The sequence below is a fragment of the Mauremys reevesii genome, linkage group 3 (genome assembly GCF_016161935.1).
Source record: "Mauremys reevesii isolate NIE-2019 linkage group 3, ASM1616193v1, whole genome shotgun sequence".
NCBI classification, from domain to species: domain Eukaryota; kingdom Metazoa; phylum Chordata; order Testudines; family Geoemydidae; genus Mauremys; species Mauremys reevesii.
In genome coordinates, this window is record NC_052625.1 from 98,428,288 (window position 1) to 98,445,952 (window position 17,665).

The 17,665-nt window shown below is 40.2% G+C and overlaps 1 protein-coding gene across 4 annotated transcripts in view; it reads right to left on the minus strand.

Annotated features, from left to right (window-relative positions):
* The window catches only part of PLEKHG1 (pleckstrin homology and RhoGEF domain containing G1), a 228,882-nt gene that overhangs the window by 153,460 nt on the left and 57,757 nt on the right, over window positions 1–17,665 (minus strand). For all 4 annotated transcript variants that reach the window (XM_039530890.1, XM_039530889.1, XM_039530891.1 and 1 more), the window contains one exon: window positions 8,359–8,433. In XM_039530890.1, coding sequence (XP_039386824.1) covers window positions 8,359–8,407 — 49 coding nt within the window. In that variant the 5' untranslated portion in view covers window positions 8,408–8,433. Of the gene's footprint in view, window positions 1–8,358; window positions 8,434–17,665 lie in introns of those variants that run through there.

A 17,665-nucleotide genomic window follows, 5' to 3' on the forward strand; every position in this document is an offset into this window, starting at 1 on the left:
GTCCCATAGCATGAACATGACCCAGTGCCACCATGATCTCCACGGCGCGGCATCCCGTGCTTTCTGACAGGTCTGTGCCAGTCTGAGACTTCATGTCCTCACCGCGCTGCCGTTGCCTCCTCGCCCAATTTCTCAGCATCTGACTGTTGAAGAGGTGTACGATAAGGTGCGAGGAGTTGACAACGGCCATAAGTGCAGTGATGATCGCAGCGGGCTCCATGATCGCAGTGGAGTGCTGTGGCGTCCGCGCTGTCACTTATAACAGGAAAAGTGCGCGAACTGATTTCCCGCCGGCGGGAGTGACAGTTGAATGCTGACAGTTACCAAGGACCACCCTCGACACAGTTTTCCCCCCCAGCATGCATTGGGGGGAAATCCCAGAATTCCAATGGGCAGCGGGGAGTGCGGGAACTGTGGGATAGCTTCCCACAGTGCACCACTTCCGAAGTCGACGTTTGCCCCGTTACTGTGGACTCACACAGTCGAATTAGTGTATTTAGTGTGGATACACAAATTCAACTTCAGAAGGTCGATTCCACAAATTCGACTTAAGTTGATTCGAAATAGTCTTGTAGTACAGACATACCCTAAGTAAATATAATTAGAGATGTATATGATAAAAGACTATATAAGGTGTCTATATAAGGTGTTGTGAGTCAACATTAAAGCTGTTATCGACATATGTACATTTTTTCATAATTCAGTGTTATAAGATGTAGGTATGTACTATAAGGATAGCGGAATATTTGTGAAAATTTAAGTGTAGGGGTTTCTTTTATTCATTGTAGCAATGTTTACTTATGCTAACAAAGTTTTTGTATGGGAATTCATTTTCTTTAAACATACATGGAAGAAAACGAAAATTACTAAAATGAATGTTTTAAAAGTTTGTCTTATTGTTTAATCTTGTATAGGTGATATTAAAATATAGATTTAAAACACAGATTGCTCAGCAAAAATTACAGTATTTTAGAGAACTGCATAGGTGTCAATCCTATCAAAATACACGGGTATGTTGTGCAGCATTTCATAGGTTTAACTGATCGCATCTTCCAGTGTTGCCACATACAAAGTCACTAGCAACTCCGTAATCAGATGCAAACACCTTAGGATCTGCTAGTCCAATCCAGATAAAACCTACGTTGTTCATAATTATTCAGTTTTTCCAGATTTCTCAGGGTTGTTTCTAGTATATGATGGAGTGCCATGACAATTAATAAAAACTGCAGTGACCGTCTGCTGCAGCGTTTTGGATAGTGATGCCTTAGCATTTTACCAGCAGTTTCCCAGTACTGACTGACTGTTTTAGAGACCATTCTGCAAGCATTTGCACCCGTTTGAGGGGGGAATTGGCCTTTTTGAAAGATTATGAAGGAATAGAAAGCCAGGAGGCGATAGTTATATGTGTACATTAAGGAGATAGCTACATGGAAAGCCCTATCAAGAACCCTATCCAAGAGATGGCTCAAGTGAAACAAAATCTACTGTGCTGAATCTGGAACTGGCCATGCAGAGAGAGGCATATGCCCAGTGGTCATGAGAAAATCCTATGTGAAAAATCAGTTTCTAAATGGTTTAGCAGGGGAACTTTTTAACCTGCTGGTGAAGGAAGATAACATAATGGATAAACCTATGGAACATATTACATGCAAAGTTCAAAATCTGGAAGGAGAAACTGGGGTTTCCTTAAAGGTATCAGCAGTTAATTCTCAGCTTCGGGGAGCCTCCTTTATACCAGAAGCAGCACTTCATGAAATGGGTCAGGAGAGAGATACTGTTTCCCAAGTGGGTCCCAGGCTATATGATATTTGCCAGTAAAGTCACAAAGGCCATTGGAGACTGAATTGCCCAGAGGGAAGCAACACCAAGGAAGTAGAAGATGCTAATGCACATTGGACTCAGGAGCTAAAATGTCTGATTCATGTGAACATCTACGGGAATGAAATTTGCATGTAGGAGTTAAATTGGTGACTATTACTAATCAGCCACCACAGAAAACAAGAGAAATCCAGCTCCCTCCTAATTTGGAGTCTCTGCACACTAAATGGACTTTTGTTGTGGTGACCAATATTTCTAGTGCTGTTGTATTGGGAGCGGATTTCATCTGACAGCATCACAAGAACTCCTAGGGTTAACAGAACACACTTGCCCCTGGATAATATTCAGATATCCCTGCTGGATGTGGGAGTGATCGGAGTGGGAAGGATTCTAAAGTTTTTTAAAAAGAGAATTTTAAACTTGGAGAAAACAAATGTCAGTTTTCAAGGAGTTGTATCATCTTCCTATGACATATAGTCAGCAAGAATGGGTTGGAGCTCTATCTCCAGAAACTGAAAGTTATAAAAGGACTAGAAGGTTCCTATAAATCTGGAGGAGGTACAGCAGTTTGCAAGGCTCTGTAGTTTCTACAGAAGATTTGTAAAAAATTTCACAGAGCAGGTAATTCCATTATAGCATCTAACTAGGAGCAACTTTGTCTGGATGAAGGAACACCAAAAAGCATTTGAATCACTAAAGGAAAGATTTCTAAACCATGCTCTTCTTAAATGTGCAGATTCATCCTATCCATTCATGGTAACCTGTGATGCCTCAAAGGTCGCTGTCAAATTTGCACTTGAACAAACTGATGAGCTTGGCATTTGCTGACAAGTGGCTTTTTGGAGGTCACAAGATAAATGAGAGAAAAACCAAGTATTTAGCTACACAACTGGAATGCGTTGCTATTGTAGAGATCCTGAAGGCCCATCGCCCTAATTTATTAGGTATGGAATTCACAGTGTACACAGACCACTGTGCCCTGCAGTGGCTGCTTATGAATTGTTTGAATATTCACAGTTTTCCAGACCCCTGGAAAGCAAACTGTGGTTGAGCATGCTCTCAGCCAGGTGAGCGCAGCGAGAATAGACTCAGCCTGGTCTCATGAGGTCTCCTGACAAGAACAGTTTAAGGACCCTGAGTTATGTTCAGTATGCCACAGGATCTTCAAAGGAGACCTAAACTGGGAAGGTTCAACACAGTTCAGAAACAACTGTCTATTGAACCAGATACCAACTTGCCGGTGCATGAAGGTAACAGAATTATTATTATGCCATCAAGCTTACAGAAAACAGTGCTGGAGTGTTTTCATGTTAATGAAGCAACATGCCACCTGAGAAATGGAAAGACCCTGAGCTGAGTATCCAACAGATTTGTTTGGCTGGACATAGCTGCAGATGGTAAGCACAGGGTATTTTCCTCTCTTACCCGTCAGGAAAGGAAAGGATCAGCAACAAGAGGCAGAACTCCTTTAGGTGAAATGCCCCAACCTCGTAAGCCTGGGAGTTGATACAGATTCATTTGAAAGGTTCACTACCAGAAACACCAGCTGGAAATTGGTATTTGCTGGTAGGATACCTTTTCAAAGTATGTGCTGGCACAACCACTGAAGGATAAAATGACTGAGACAGTTATGGATGCATTGATAAAATATGCAGTGTTGCAGTTCAGTGCTCCAACCTGCATCTCCAGTGATGGGGAAGGAATTTGAATCAGTTATTACAAGAGGTTTGTCAACAACTCCAAATAACCAAGGTATGGACTAGTGTTGCCCGCCCTGTAAGAGTAACAGGTGACTAAAAAGAGTAACCTACACCAGAGTCTTATTCAGTGAAGACCAATGAGACTGGCATATGAAGTCATCTTTTATCGTCTTTGCATATAACACCAGCCAGCACTCAACTATCCATCACGTGCCCCATGAGATTATTTTTGGACTCCACAAATGTATGCTTTCTTGTGACCTGATGTTCAGGCAGGAAGAACTGACAAGGCCCACTGAATCTACGCAGGTGAGTGACATGGTGGAGTCTTATAGCTGTGACCTAAGGACTGCATTGCAGAAGGTGGAAGAACAGATGAGTCAGAAGTGAGCATGCCAGGAACAAGATGCCATGAAAAAGGAAAATGTTGTGCCCATCCAGGAAGGGGAGAAGGTGTGGCTACATAACTGGACAAAGCAGCCTGGAAAAAAAAATCCCAAACCTACTCCTTTTCAGAGGGGGACTTTACACAGTGACTAAAAAAAACTAAACAACTTATCCTTGCTGATGTAAAAAGCAAGAGCTCATCTCTCTGTAGTCTATTAAGAACTGATGCACAGATTCATTGAAAGAAAGGGGAGGGCAAACACTGAGGATGCTCAACAACTATCACAGAGGATGCAGAAGAAGATTTGGAGGTTCCCCAACAGTTTTCCATGGCTTGTCATAGGAGACCAGTTGTGAAGGAGGAATTGCTGGGGTGTTCTCAGGAACACAACACACTGCTGTCTTCAACAGACAGTCTGTCCAAACATATAGGCCTGACCTAAAGGACATGAACCCTACACTCGCTGATAACCTATATCCATCTATGAATGATGTCTGAATATATGACTCCAGTGGGCAGACAAACACAGAAATCTGTGGATGGCAGATTACCTGGATTTCTAGAAGCCATGTTTAAGTTCTTATTTAACCAGAGGGGGAGAGGAGGAGGAGTTGTAATGATTAATGTAGACCACACCTCCACCAGTAAATGGTGCTACATTCTTAGGTGAGTGTTAAATTTTCTTGTGCATTAATACGTATTAGTTTACAGTGAATGACTGTTTAACCCAGGGATCAGCAACCTTTGGCATGCAGCCTGCCAGGGTAAGCACCTTGGTGGGCCGGGCCTGTTTGTTTACCTGCCGCGTCTGCAGGTTCGGCTGATTGCGGCTCCCATAGCAGCGGTTTGCTGCTCCAGGCCAATGGGGGCTGCGGGAAGGGTGGCTAACACTTCCCTCGGCCCGCGCCGCTTCCCACAGCCCCCATTGGCCCGGAATGATGAACGACGATCGGCCGAACCTGCAGACGCGGCAGGTAAACAAACTGGCCCGGCCCGCTAGGGTGCTTACTCTGTCGAGCCACGTGCCAAAGGTTGCTGATCCCTGGTTTAACCTGTCTTCAGCTGGCCAATATTTATTAGTGCTATATTACATCCCACTGTATGAACACTAAACCAACTAATCAGATATGGGGCAATTCAACACAGAGAGCAATATTCTCGTGCCTATCTTTCTTAGGTACTTATGTGGCCCCCCATCGCCTTAGTATCTGACCACTTCACAATCTCTGATGTATTTATTCTCAACACCCTGTGAAGTAGGGAAGTATTATTATCCTCATTTTACAAACGAGGAGTGAGGCAGAGAAGCTAAATTCCCCCAGGTCAGAAACAAAATCTGTAGCAGAGTAGGGAACTGAACCCTGGTCTCCAGGCCAGTGCCTAAACACTGGACCATTCTTCTTCTCCTCTTTCTAATTTGTTCATGTCTGTAGATATGGAACACATAAATTGGGAGATGGGGGCAGGGCCAGCTCCAGGCACCAGCATTCCAAGCTGGTGCTTGGGGCGGCAATCTGCAAGGGGCGGCAGTCCCTGTTTTGCTCCCAAGCAGTGCGCTGAATTGCCGCCGCGGGTGGCTGGGGCAGTCCATGTGCCCTTAGGGCGGCAGGCGCATTTCCGCGGTGGCGACAATTTGGTGGCAACAGCTAAACATAGAAGCTGCCGCCGCCACAGAAACGCGCCTACTGCCCTAAGGGCACGCGGACTGCCCCCGCCTCCCACGGCGAAAATTGTAGAGCCTGCCCTGGGTGGGGGGCAGAGAAAACAGGAAACACTGAAAAATCTCATATGAGGGAAGGTCAGCTTTCAGTGGTGGCAGCCGGGAGCCTTACAATGGTGATAAATTTGCTTGGGCAGCCAAACTTTGACATGATTTTCCACAGAGCCTCACGGCTGACAGAGTCAAAGGCTTTGGTCAGATCAATAAAGGCCATATATAGCTCCTGGTGCTGTTTTTAACATTTTTTATGGATCTGCCTGGCTGTCAAAATCATGTTGATTGTGCCTCGTGATGGTCTGAAGCCGCACTGGGACACTGGCAGTACTTCTCTGCAAGAGGGAGCAGGCAATTCAGTAAGATTCTAACAAGAATCTTCCCAGCAATGGAGAGGAGGGCAATGCCTCGATAGTTGCCACAGTCAGCCCTTTCTCCCTTTTTGAAAATGGTCTTCTCCTTTGCTGTGTAGACATACCCTCTATAAAAAACAGAATTATTTACTCTTAACTTCCCGATTTAGAGAGGTAACATCCTTGAAAGAAAACAAACAGCTTTCTGAAAACAAAATTGTTTAGACAACAGCTTATGAGAGTACAACAGTACATATAGTGCTTTGAATGGATCCCTCTATGAAGAGACAAAGAGTCCTGTGGCACCTTATAGACTAAACAGACGTATTGGAGCATAAGCTTTCGTGGGCAAATACTCACTTCGTCAGAGGAGTGTTTGAGGAGTGTATAACTTTAATAGAAGCCCAAAAGAGCAATAGCAGCCAACTGATTTTGCAACAAGAAAGAAAAAGAAAGAAAGAAAACAAGGCATGGTAGAAAGCTGTGAGCAAAAGATGGACCTATTGTCTAGCCATGAGGTGTGGCATCAAAGAGATCTCTATTAGCTTTCCAGGTTTAGAGGGAAAGTACACTGAAACTTCCTTTCCCTCTGTTCTGAGTCCCCTTAAATCCCTGTCCCTTTTTCCTTCTTGAAGGAGAGTTTAAAAATAAAATAAACAAACAACAACTTACAAACAAGCCCCATTTACTAGAATATTGGCCCACACTGAAGTGGTGAATTAAAATGCATTATAGTAACAAAAAATAAAATTGTCTTTAACAGAAGTAGTTTTCTTCCAAACTTGCACTCAAACTTTTCAATTGTTTCTCTATTCAAGTGCTACTTTACCCCAGTTCTTCTCTGGGAAGCAAAGGATTATGAATGACTAACACCTGCATACACAAATTGTAAATGAATTCACAATTCAGAAACTGTAATCTAATATTTCCACATGGAATTTAAGGTAATTTTACATCATAAAAAACCATTCATGCTTTACTAATGCTACTACACAGACAACCATAAATACATTTTTCTAATTTGCTTTAATACAACCAACAAGGTATGCAACAATAATCTGCTCCAAATAAAATTTCTAACAGAAGAAGAATACAAACATCAATTCTAAGTGTACTTAAATAATCATAATGCTTTTACTGCACAAGATATATTATCCATAGGCTAGGCACATAAAAATGTGCATAGGTTTGTCCTGAAAGCAGTCATTAGAAGGGTTTGGTGTAAAGTTGCATTTGTCTCAATCTTGGCATTTAAAATGCCCTTAGCAATGCCTACCAAACCACATTGTAAATTAAACAACAAGAACTTAACAGGCTCTTTGTAGATAAACACATCTAGTTTTCAAAGGAAAAGGAATTATTTGTCTGCTGTTATTTATAAAAAGTGTTGCATGATTTCTTTCAAATGTCAAAGTGACAATCGAGGTCTAGATCTCACTGTCTCAGTGTCAAAAAAAGATATTTTATAAATATTTTAAAATCCCAATTCTAAGCTGTATATTTCTTTTTAAAAAATCAATATGGAGAGTAGGGTAAAGCAACCTGAATTGCAAATTACTTTCATAACAAATTATCTTAAAAAGACTGAGGGAATACAGTAATTATGAAAGCGAGGATAAGAGTGCTACAGATCCCAGAGACAGGCACAAGCTTTGAAAGCTTCTGCCACAAAGCTCTGTCAAATTACTTCAATGCTGATCTGGAAAGCCCTTCTATTTCTAGTCCTGGGACTATTCTAAGAAGAGACCACTGAACATTCAAGACCATGTGATATATTTCCAATGACAAATTACCACTAGGAACCATGTTCAAAGTTTTTAAATGCATCTAAAAAACCAGTGGCTTGATTTTCAGAGAAGCTGAGCATTTGAAGTTCAATGGGAACTACACAAGTTCAGCTCCTGTTAAAATTTAGACCACATATTTAAGTGTCTAAATACAGATCTGGGTGGCTAACTTAAGTCTCCCACATTTAAAAATATTAGTCTTAGGCAATAGTATTCCCATTATTCTTACTGCAGAAGACTAGTCACCCTCTCCAAAAGGTGAAAAATTATTAGGTCATTGGACAGCTCTAAATCTTTTCAAATATTATGCATTTAATTACCATCAAGAAATGAATAGTATAGAAAAGAGGCTACTCACAAATAAGTGAAAAATAATCAATATTGAACAAATGTGTCTTGAGGAGTAAATGTGTTGAATTAGGCATAAATATAGGAAAGCTTTCCTAGTTCTCCTGTAAGTCATATCTTGGAAAAGCCAATTCTCTGTCTTTTTTAAAAAATTTAAAGTTTTTCATAGGCTGAAGTAACAAAAGGTTTGAAGGTTTCTTGCCTGCAATATTTAGTCAGAGAAAATGAGAATACTAATGAGAATACTAACCTTCATTCCTGGGGATGGTTTCTGAACCCCCTGGTGTTTTATCTGGCATCTCAGCTGAGACCAGCTTAGTGAAACCTGAGGGACAAAGAAAGGAAAGTATTCTAAAGCAAAGCCAGTACATTCCAGCTGAAGGACACCTTTCCTTCCACAGGTTAGGGATACAATTTCAGCCCCTAGATCACTCTCACACTCCAAAAAAGAATGCCATTCATTTCAACAAGTGTTGTTCAACAGGTAATATGAATCTCAGATTAATAAATGTAGTGCTAAAGCTTTATAAACACAGTTGGATGTAGCAATGAACCTGACAGATATGTGCAATAACTTTAGAGGATCACAGCAAAGTAGAAATGGTTTTGGATGTTTTTGTTTGGTTTTTGTCTCAGTGTCGTAATTTTTTTTTAAAGTGAATTCTCAATCAAAAGTCTCTGTAGCAACCATTCAATAGAAGGGTTATTCATAGCCACGTCAGCCAAAGTAGTAACAAAATTGTTACTATGAGGGTAACATCAAAGTAGATGTCTTAAGCTTTTTTAAAAAACAACGGTTTTACCTAAGTCTGAAAAATAGTATTTGCTTATTTAAAATATCACTGTATTGGTTAGTGATCTTAATCTTAACACAGAATAACATAATTTAGAGAGAAAAGATCTTTTAGGTCACTACTCTCCCTGCCACTGCAGGGCCTGTTGTGATAATTATGACATTTACCCTCAACTATGAAAAGTTCACAAGATGTCACAATAACCTATAGCAACAAGTGGGAAATGGTGCAAAGGAGAGAGAAACTGAATTAGTCCAAACAAAGAAAGCCTAATGATACAACTTAAGGGCTGTGTTAAGATCATGCTCAGTAAACACGTAAAATGCAGAACTAGAAATCAGTGAACGAAAATTGGTGTGTTGAAAAGATGGTAGACAAAATAATGAGGGGATAGGCTACTCCACTAGGGTGACCAGATGTCCCAATTTTATAGGGACAGTCCCAATATTTGGGGTTTTGTCTTCTATAGGCACCTATTACCCCCCCAGCCCTGTCCTGATTTTTCACACTTGCTATCTGGTCACCCTATACTCCACCCACCATTCCTTTTGTGGGTCCTTAAAGGGAGAGACTTTGGAGAGGAAGTTTGGCTACTGGAGCAAGCTTCACCATCTTGACTGCCACCCCCACCATTTCCCTGGACACTGGGCCTTTATCATTTTGATCCTGAAAGATGACATGACCAGATTAGGCCAGAAAGAGGGACCCAGATGACATCACCACCTCTACCAGCTCCATCTGAATCCCAAACCACCACCTGGGATGAAACAAGATCAGACTTTAACAGCAGCAGCAACAGCTGAAGCCAATCTCAGTTAACTTCTTCTCTCTTCCCCCAAATGACAGTTATTACCATCTAACAGACTGTTAAACAAGGCAGTTTTTCCTTCTAAAACCTCTTTCTAGCTAAATGGAAAGGAAACAAGGGATGATGTTAAAATGAAAGCCTTATTCAATACTTTATATTTCAAATGCTTTAATGGTTTTCCTTATCTTTAACAAAAGGTTAAAAGGATTTTTAATGATGTGTTCACCATGGTATTAAGCAGGCCCCAGCCCATGTTTAATGCTGGGCATTTTCTGGATTATGTTAACACCTTTGGGGAATAAGACCTTCATAACAGTACACAGTATTTATTAGTGTATTGTCCAGCCTATTTCCGGGTGTTTCCCTTCAACAGGGCTTTTAATAACTTCCCTTGGGAGAATATTCCACAGCCTAATGGAACCAACTGTCAGGAGGTATTTCCTGAAATTCATCCTGACTTTTCCCTCTCAGTGGCATCCCACTACTCCTGTCCAGTTTGCATCAGCCTTATACTTTGACTTTCCTCTGGTTTAAACCCTTCACGCATCTGTAGATCACGACCACCCCTTCCACACCCTATACCTTATATCATCTCTTAGCATTCCACACACACATTTATTTCTTTCAGCCTTTTTCTTCAATAGTCATTTCATCCAATTTAATAAGATAGATGGATATTTTAAATCAAAGTGATTTAAAATATCCATTTTAATCATGATTTAAAAATCATGAAGCAGGAAACCTTGCTTTAAAAATAATTGATTTTAATCTTGTTTTGCATTTGTACTTTTTTTTGTTTTGGTTATTTTCCTAAAGAAAGAGGTTGATTCTCATTGGTTAGTAACCTTTAAAACATGTTGATATCACAAGTATAGTATAGTCTTTACACTATAGTTTGTACTTCTTTTGCTAACTAGGAAGCTACACTATGTCTATCTACATTTGTTTAAGCAATTGCATACATTTATTCAGATTCTTAATTTTTACATTTTTATGAGGTTATAAAATGGCAGATGATGCATTTCTTATTTACTATAGTTTTTTTGTTTGTTTTTTTACACTTTGTGACAAGGTGCATTTGGATGGACATTGGAATTCAATTAAAATGCATAAAAACAGCATTTTAAAAATGTTTGTCTTCATTAGTTAAATAAGGCTACCTTAAATACTCTGGATATATATTTTTTTCTTAAATTTATCAATACATGTTTGTATTTCAAACTAACTGATTTATTAAACAAAGAAAGTATCTGTAGTTAAGAAACAATCAGTTCAATTCACTATCACCATATCTGTCAAGATTTTAGAACTGGTAGGTGTCATTCTCTCATGTCTAGTTTTTATTTATAGATTGGGAGTTGAAAAAACAGGAAGGCTTGTTTTTGTTTTCCAATCTGTTTCTCAACTTGAATGAGATTCACAACAAGATTTTGCCACTGGTTTATGCCAGGGGCGGCTCTAGGAATTGCGCCGCCCCAAGCAGGGCAGCACGCCGCGGGGGGGCGCTCTGGCAGTCGCCGGTCCCGCAGCTCCGGTGGACCTCCTGCAGACGTGCCTGCGGAGGGTCCGCTGGTCCCGCGGCGCCGGTGGACCTCCCGCAAGCATGCCTGCGGATGCTCCACCGAAGCCGCGGCACCAGCGGACCCTCCACAGGCATGCCTGCGGCAGGTCCACCAGAGCTGCGGAACCAGCGGACCCTCTGCAGGCATGCCTGCGGGAGGTCCACCGGAGCCGCCTTCCGCCCTCCCGCAGCGTGCCACCCCAAGCGCGCGCTTGGCGCGCTGGGGTCTGGAGCCGGCCCTGGTTTATGCTAATGGATCATCTTTTGTATTGGCTTATAGCTAGTGTGTGTCAAACATTTTTCAAAGTTCTACCTTTAAGCCTCTGCAAATTTTAAGATTTTCCCATTACTGGTTAAAAATACATTCCTTATTATTAGTTAAGCTCTAGCAGCAGGTGTATAAAACAGAGAGGAAGACAGCTCTCTGCCCCAAGGAGCCTGCATTCCAACCTGAGAAACAGAGAGAACTCATTGGGGAATGGACCATGTCTCGTGATGGTTTATGAAGTGCAATGCAGTTTATGGCACTAGACATTTTTATATTAAGTAATAGCAGCCCAGTTTATGCCATTAGAAGCTTAAAAGGCATACAAAAAAATTGCTCAACTTTTCTGTTCGTAACAGCTTCCTCACACAAGGGAGTTGGTTTACTTGTATGGATATGCCCTGGAATTCAGAGGATGGTCTACAAGGTCACCAAATACAGCATTTTGGAAGACTTCTGCATCTTAACTTTGGTATAAGGTGACGTAGGGAATAGAGTGTCCAAATAAGGAGCTTCAGATTTTTTAAACCATTATGCCCATCTCTGTTACAAAGGGTTTGTTCAAATCCCTACTACCAGCCCTATCACAAAAATAAACATTTCAGCACTGACCTTTATCAAATGATCTGTACATATAAAATGCAACAATACAATATATTTCTGATTTCTCAGGCATATTTATTTATATTTATACCAGACATGGCTGTCCAGTGCTATGGATGCATTCACAATTTTAAAGATACATGCAAAGCTTATAAATGATAGGCATGGTCTTACAAGTTTCAGGGTGGAATTCAACATAAGAATATAGGAGACAACCCCTACACTGTCTTTACACAGGCAAAATTCCCACTGACTTCAGAGAGAGTTTTGCCTGATTAAGATCTGCAAGATTTGATACCTAGCAGGTAAATTTCACCCTAGCAGGTAATAATAGACTACTACTTATTATGAAGTAGTTTATTGTAATTTCTGAATTTTTCACCACCCTGCATTCACTGATGATGATTTTATACATGAGTTGAAAATTACCATCCATCTGGCTATATAGAGGGCAGTTGTACAACCTCCCACACCATTTAAACAAGTATGGTCTTGACACATGATTTAAGAAAAGTTCTCTAGAAATCCTTTAAAAATTCAAATCTATAATAAAATAGAAACACAAGTTGTAGCCACTCTCCAGCAGTGATTAATTTTTCATCTCCACCTGCTTTTCAAACAGATTACTAAAAATGAATTACATATGCTTATCATCATGAAACAGTTGGCTGGAATAAATACACAGACACTAATTCTACAGTCTTGGCAAGCTCACTGCCATCACTTTGGATTCAATGATGCATATTGTTTGTGAATATTTAGCTAGTATACAAGTCAAATGCTGTTTATTCAGTAAGGCTTATAGGTACTAATCAATTACCTTAAATGTTTGACTGAAAGAATTAAATACTGCATTTACTTATGTTGTTATATCACCCCTTTTTGAATTCCAGAGAATTGTTTCTATAACCTCTAGCTTTTTAAAAAAAACAGGTTTCATATTACAAATGCAGACTTCTACAAACTTTTTAAAAGTAAAGAATAAAACAGACATGAGTGTCTCTTCATTTTGAGCATCATGGAATTAAACATTTAAGTGGTATTAATCACTAAAATACCAGTGACCATGAAATAAAATTCCTAATCTCCGTCACAAATCTATGTTTTTTTAAAGGGGAACTTTGTACTGGGGCTAAATAGGAGCAAGAAAACATTTACACATAAAACTATTTTCTTGTCCACTCATTTTTTTAATCTTTCCTCTGCTTTTTTTTTTTTAAGTATAAATTTAGACCACTTCTTCACATTATAGATTATCATTCCCTTCTGCTTGATCTTAAACCTTGCCTTTGTGACACCCCAATCTGTTGCCAGAGAACATTACATTTAAAATGAGACACCTGCCAATTTTCACATCTTAGGACTCTAATGGCATGCATGTCTCCATCTCTTCACTGAGCATGCCCTATTGTTTGCTGCACAAAAAAACGAACAAGATTCAAGCTGGCATTTGAATGACCTTGACATTTTTCATAATGGAGTTCTAAATTGAAAGCAGAGTTATTCAATTACCCCACACAAGACATGGTGTTTACTGAATCGATTCGTACTTTCAACAGCTTTAATGACTGTCTGTTAGAAGAACTCACTTGGATAATCCAAATGAATTTCAACACCATCATTCCATTGATGGATTTTCTCTACTTACCAATACACTATATGTAAATATAACACAGTTCTGCTAAAGTCTCTGATTTGCTACAATGTTCAAATTGTTATTCACCTATATAAATATGCAATAAGTTTAAAAAGGCCCATTTGCTCTAGAAAAAGAAATCTCCAAAACATTACTTAGAAATACTTGTTCGCAGTTTCATAAAACCAGTAAACCTAATCAAATGTACTACTGATCATCCTAGATTTTTCTACACTGACAATTTAAAGAAGTTTACCACCATTACTCTAGTACTAGCACAGCTCCCCCAGCATTAGCAACAGCGGCAGCATCAGTTTACACCAGTCCTTAAGCTTTCTACTCGAGTGTTGTCTTAGGGTGACCAGACGTCCCGATTTTATAGGGACAGTTCTGATATTTGGGGCTTTTTCTTATATAGGCACCTATTACCCCCAACCCCTGTCCCAATTTTTCACATTTGCTATCTGGTCACCCTAGTGTTCTCTAGATCTATTCTGAGCAGCACTGACCAGAACTTAGTAAAGGCTACAATTTTAAATTATACTTAAAACGCAGGAATCCAGTTTGATTTCTTTCCAACTCACATCATCAAGTTGTCAAGATAACAGCTTCCGCTCTGCTGGATATTTAGATAAACAGAATTCAGAAAACAATTTTTTAGTTTTGTGTTTTTGATTAGAGGAATGGCAAGGCTGGGGGAAGAAGGAGAGGTGTGCAACAGGAAGATTTACTTTCAAGCTAGAAACTGAGGCCCTGACCCTGAATTCTGTATTGTACAGACAGATCGATCTCGATGGGACTTTTTGTGTGAGTAAATACATAATACTCACAGGATAGGACTTTAATATAAGTACAGTAAAAACATGATCAATACACAGCCTAACTTTGACATAAATTAAACATTTTCCAAGGAAAGTAGACACGGTGCTCCAACTAACACGATTATTTTGTGAGTCTTATGATACATGATATCTTACGTAATGCTAACATCATCACCATTTTCAAAAAAGAAGGACTGACTGTGGCAACTATCGAGGCATTGCCCTCCTCTCCATTGCTGGGAAGATTCTTGCTAGAATCTATCTGAATCGCCTGCTTCCTCTTGCAGAGGAAGTACTGCCTGAGTCCATTTGGCTACAGACCATCACAAGCCACCTCCGATATGACTTTTGCAGCCAGGCAGATCCAGGAAAAATCTCAAGAACACCACCAGGAGCTGTATATGGCTTTTATCAATCTGACCAAAGCCTTCGACTTTTGTCAACCATGAGGCTCTGTGGAAAATCAGGTCAAAGTTTGGCTGCCCAAGCAAATTTATCACCATTGTAAGACTCTTCCATGTCCAGATGACTGTGTCCATCCTGTGCAGTGGCTCTACCTCTGAGCCCTTTGTCATCCGAACTGGCATAAAACAAGGTTGTGTACTGGCACCCACCCTTTTCTCCATTTTCTTAGCATCTAGAAACACAGTAACCCAAGACCATCTACCACAGGGCATTGGCATCCAATATTGGACTGATGGCAACCTCGTCAACCTTTGTCATCTCCGTGCCAGAACTATAGTAATATCAGCAACAATAACCAAATTCCAGTACGCTGATGATTGTGCTGTAGTTGCACACTCAAAGGAGGATCTACAAACAGCCCTTAATTGTTCCTCTGCATCTTACAAAAGCCTAGGGCTAACTCTGAACATCGGCAAAACAAAAGTTCTCAACCAGCCACTCCCCAATCATCAGACCCAGCAAGGAAGATCTACATCGACAAAGACGAACTTTGCCTATCTTGGCAGCCATAGCTATCAGAGGGCAGACATGGATGTCGAGATTCAGCACAGAATTCGCTGTGCCAGCCTTGCCTTTGGCAGACTGCCTCGCCGGGTGTTCAGCAAATCACATCATCAGAACACACACTAGACTTTTAGTTTATAAAGCGGTGGTGGTAATCCAAACTCTCCTCTACAGCTAAGAGACTTGGGTGACCTATAGAAAACATCTGAGAAACCTGGAAGGCCAGCACCAGCACTTTCCTCAGAAGATCCTCAACATAAAGTGGGAGGATCGTCACACTAACGTCAGTGTCCTCACAGAGGCCAACATCTTCAGGGTGGAGGCCCTGATTATCCAGCACCAGCTGAGGTGCAGCGGGTACTGTTACACATGCCTGATGTATGTTTACCAAAACAACTGCTGTACACCCAACTCACCAAAAAAGAAAGGAAACAGGGAGGCCAAACGAAATGCTTTAAAGACACTCTCAAGATAAACATCAACAGATGTGGTATCGACACCACACACTGGGACACAGTAGTCCAGAATAGGGATAACTGGCAAAGACTTGTCAGAGAGGGAATGTCCACTTTTGAGGAAAATTGCCTTGCCCTGGCCTCAGAAAAATGCAAGAAAGGAAAGACAACAGTCACACAGCAATCATGGCCCAAACTTGACTTCCAACACCACCTGCAACATCTGCCAACGAGCCTGTGGCTCAAGGACTGGACTTCTCAGTCACCAAAGACCCATAAAAAATAATACCTGTGAAAGATCATCCTCGATCTCAAGGGATCACCAACGACACAATGTCTTATTTAAAACCACAGCTCTTGGAAGGAAGGGACTATGCAAGAATCTCAGCTTTCATTTAAGAAATAATGTAAGTTTGTAAACCTCATAGTTGTAGAAGAAAGCTTGAAAGTGTTGAAAGCTGAAAGACTAAAATAAAAGAACCCCAAATTTATTATTATTCATAATGATTGTTAAGCCAGTCTCGTGTGTGTTTGTTGTTTGAAAGGGGATTTTAACATGAATTTTGATCATTTGGGGTTGACCATACCAATAGCAGTTGGATATAAAACCTACTTATCAAATTAAGGGACGAATCCTTTCCTTTTGCAATGGCCATAAGTAGTGCTGTGGTTATATTCTTGTAGATGATAGATAGATAAGAGATAGAAGAATGCAACCCTACTTACCTTCTAATCAAAATAAATCAATGTATACAATAATCCTAGTGTGAACCTCTGGGTTACAAACAGTTGTGAGTTCAATCATACAAGGGACCTCATGAAAAATAATCTTCCAGGACACTTTTGAATGTTTTTATTTGAGCTGCAATTATTGACAAAGCCACTATTTGTGTCTTCAACTATTAGGCCACATGACACTTACAATGCCAAAGTTACAGTATTTGTGATTCTAATTACTGTATTTTGCAGGAACATTGAAAAGTGCTACATAAGAGCTCTGTATTATTACTACCCAGTTAGGAAGCTTGAAATGCAATATGCATTTATCCATGATATTATGAATAAATACAACTATACTGTTGATGTTTCTCAAGTAAAGTAAGCAAAGCTCTAACAGTAACCAAAAGCATACAGATCTGCTGCCATGCATTTTTACATGCCATAATCAGCCAGGACCACCCAAATGGGCCCACTGGGAGGTCTCTGAGCAAAAATTTCTTGAACTTTCTAGTGGTAGATCAGTTTTCCTCTCAAAACCCAGATCTGCTGCAAATACTTCAGAAGTTAAAGAAAAAGCAAAAAAGAAGTTAACTTTATTATAAAAATAAGTGCTCCAACAAAACAGAGCAAAAATGACATATTTCCATTCATTGCAACGTTCAAAATAATGCACAGTGAATAGCATATCAGTGATTAAATTGTATTTTAAAAGGAACACAACAAATGCAACTCATTTGTATTACATAAGGAAAACAGCACAGTGAGTAAACTCTCCTAAAGTGTAGCCTTAACAAAAGCAGCAATCACTAATTGTACTCCAAAAAGGGTCAGTAGTTTGAAATAACACTTCCCAGTGTCTGGATTCTTATTTGAACTAAACAAATCAGTGAAAAAAAACCCATACCCCGACCCACATCAGTTTCCC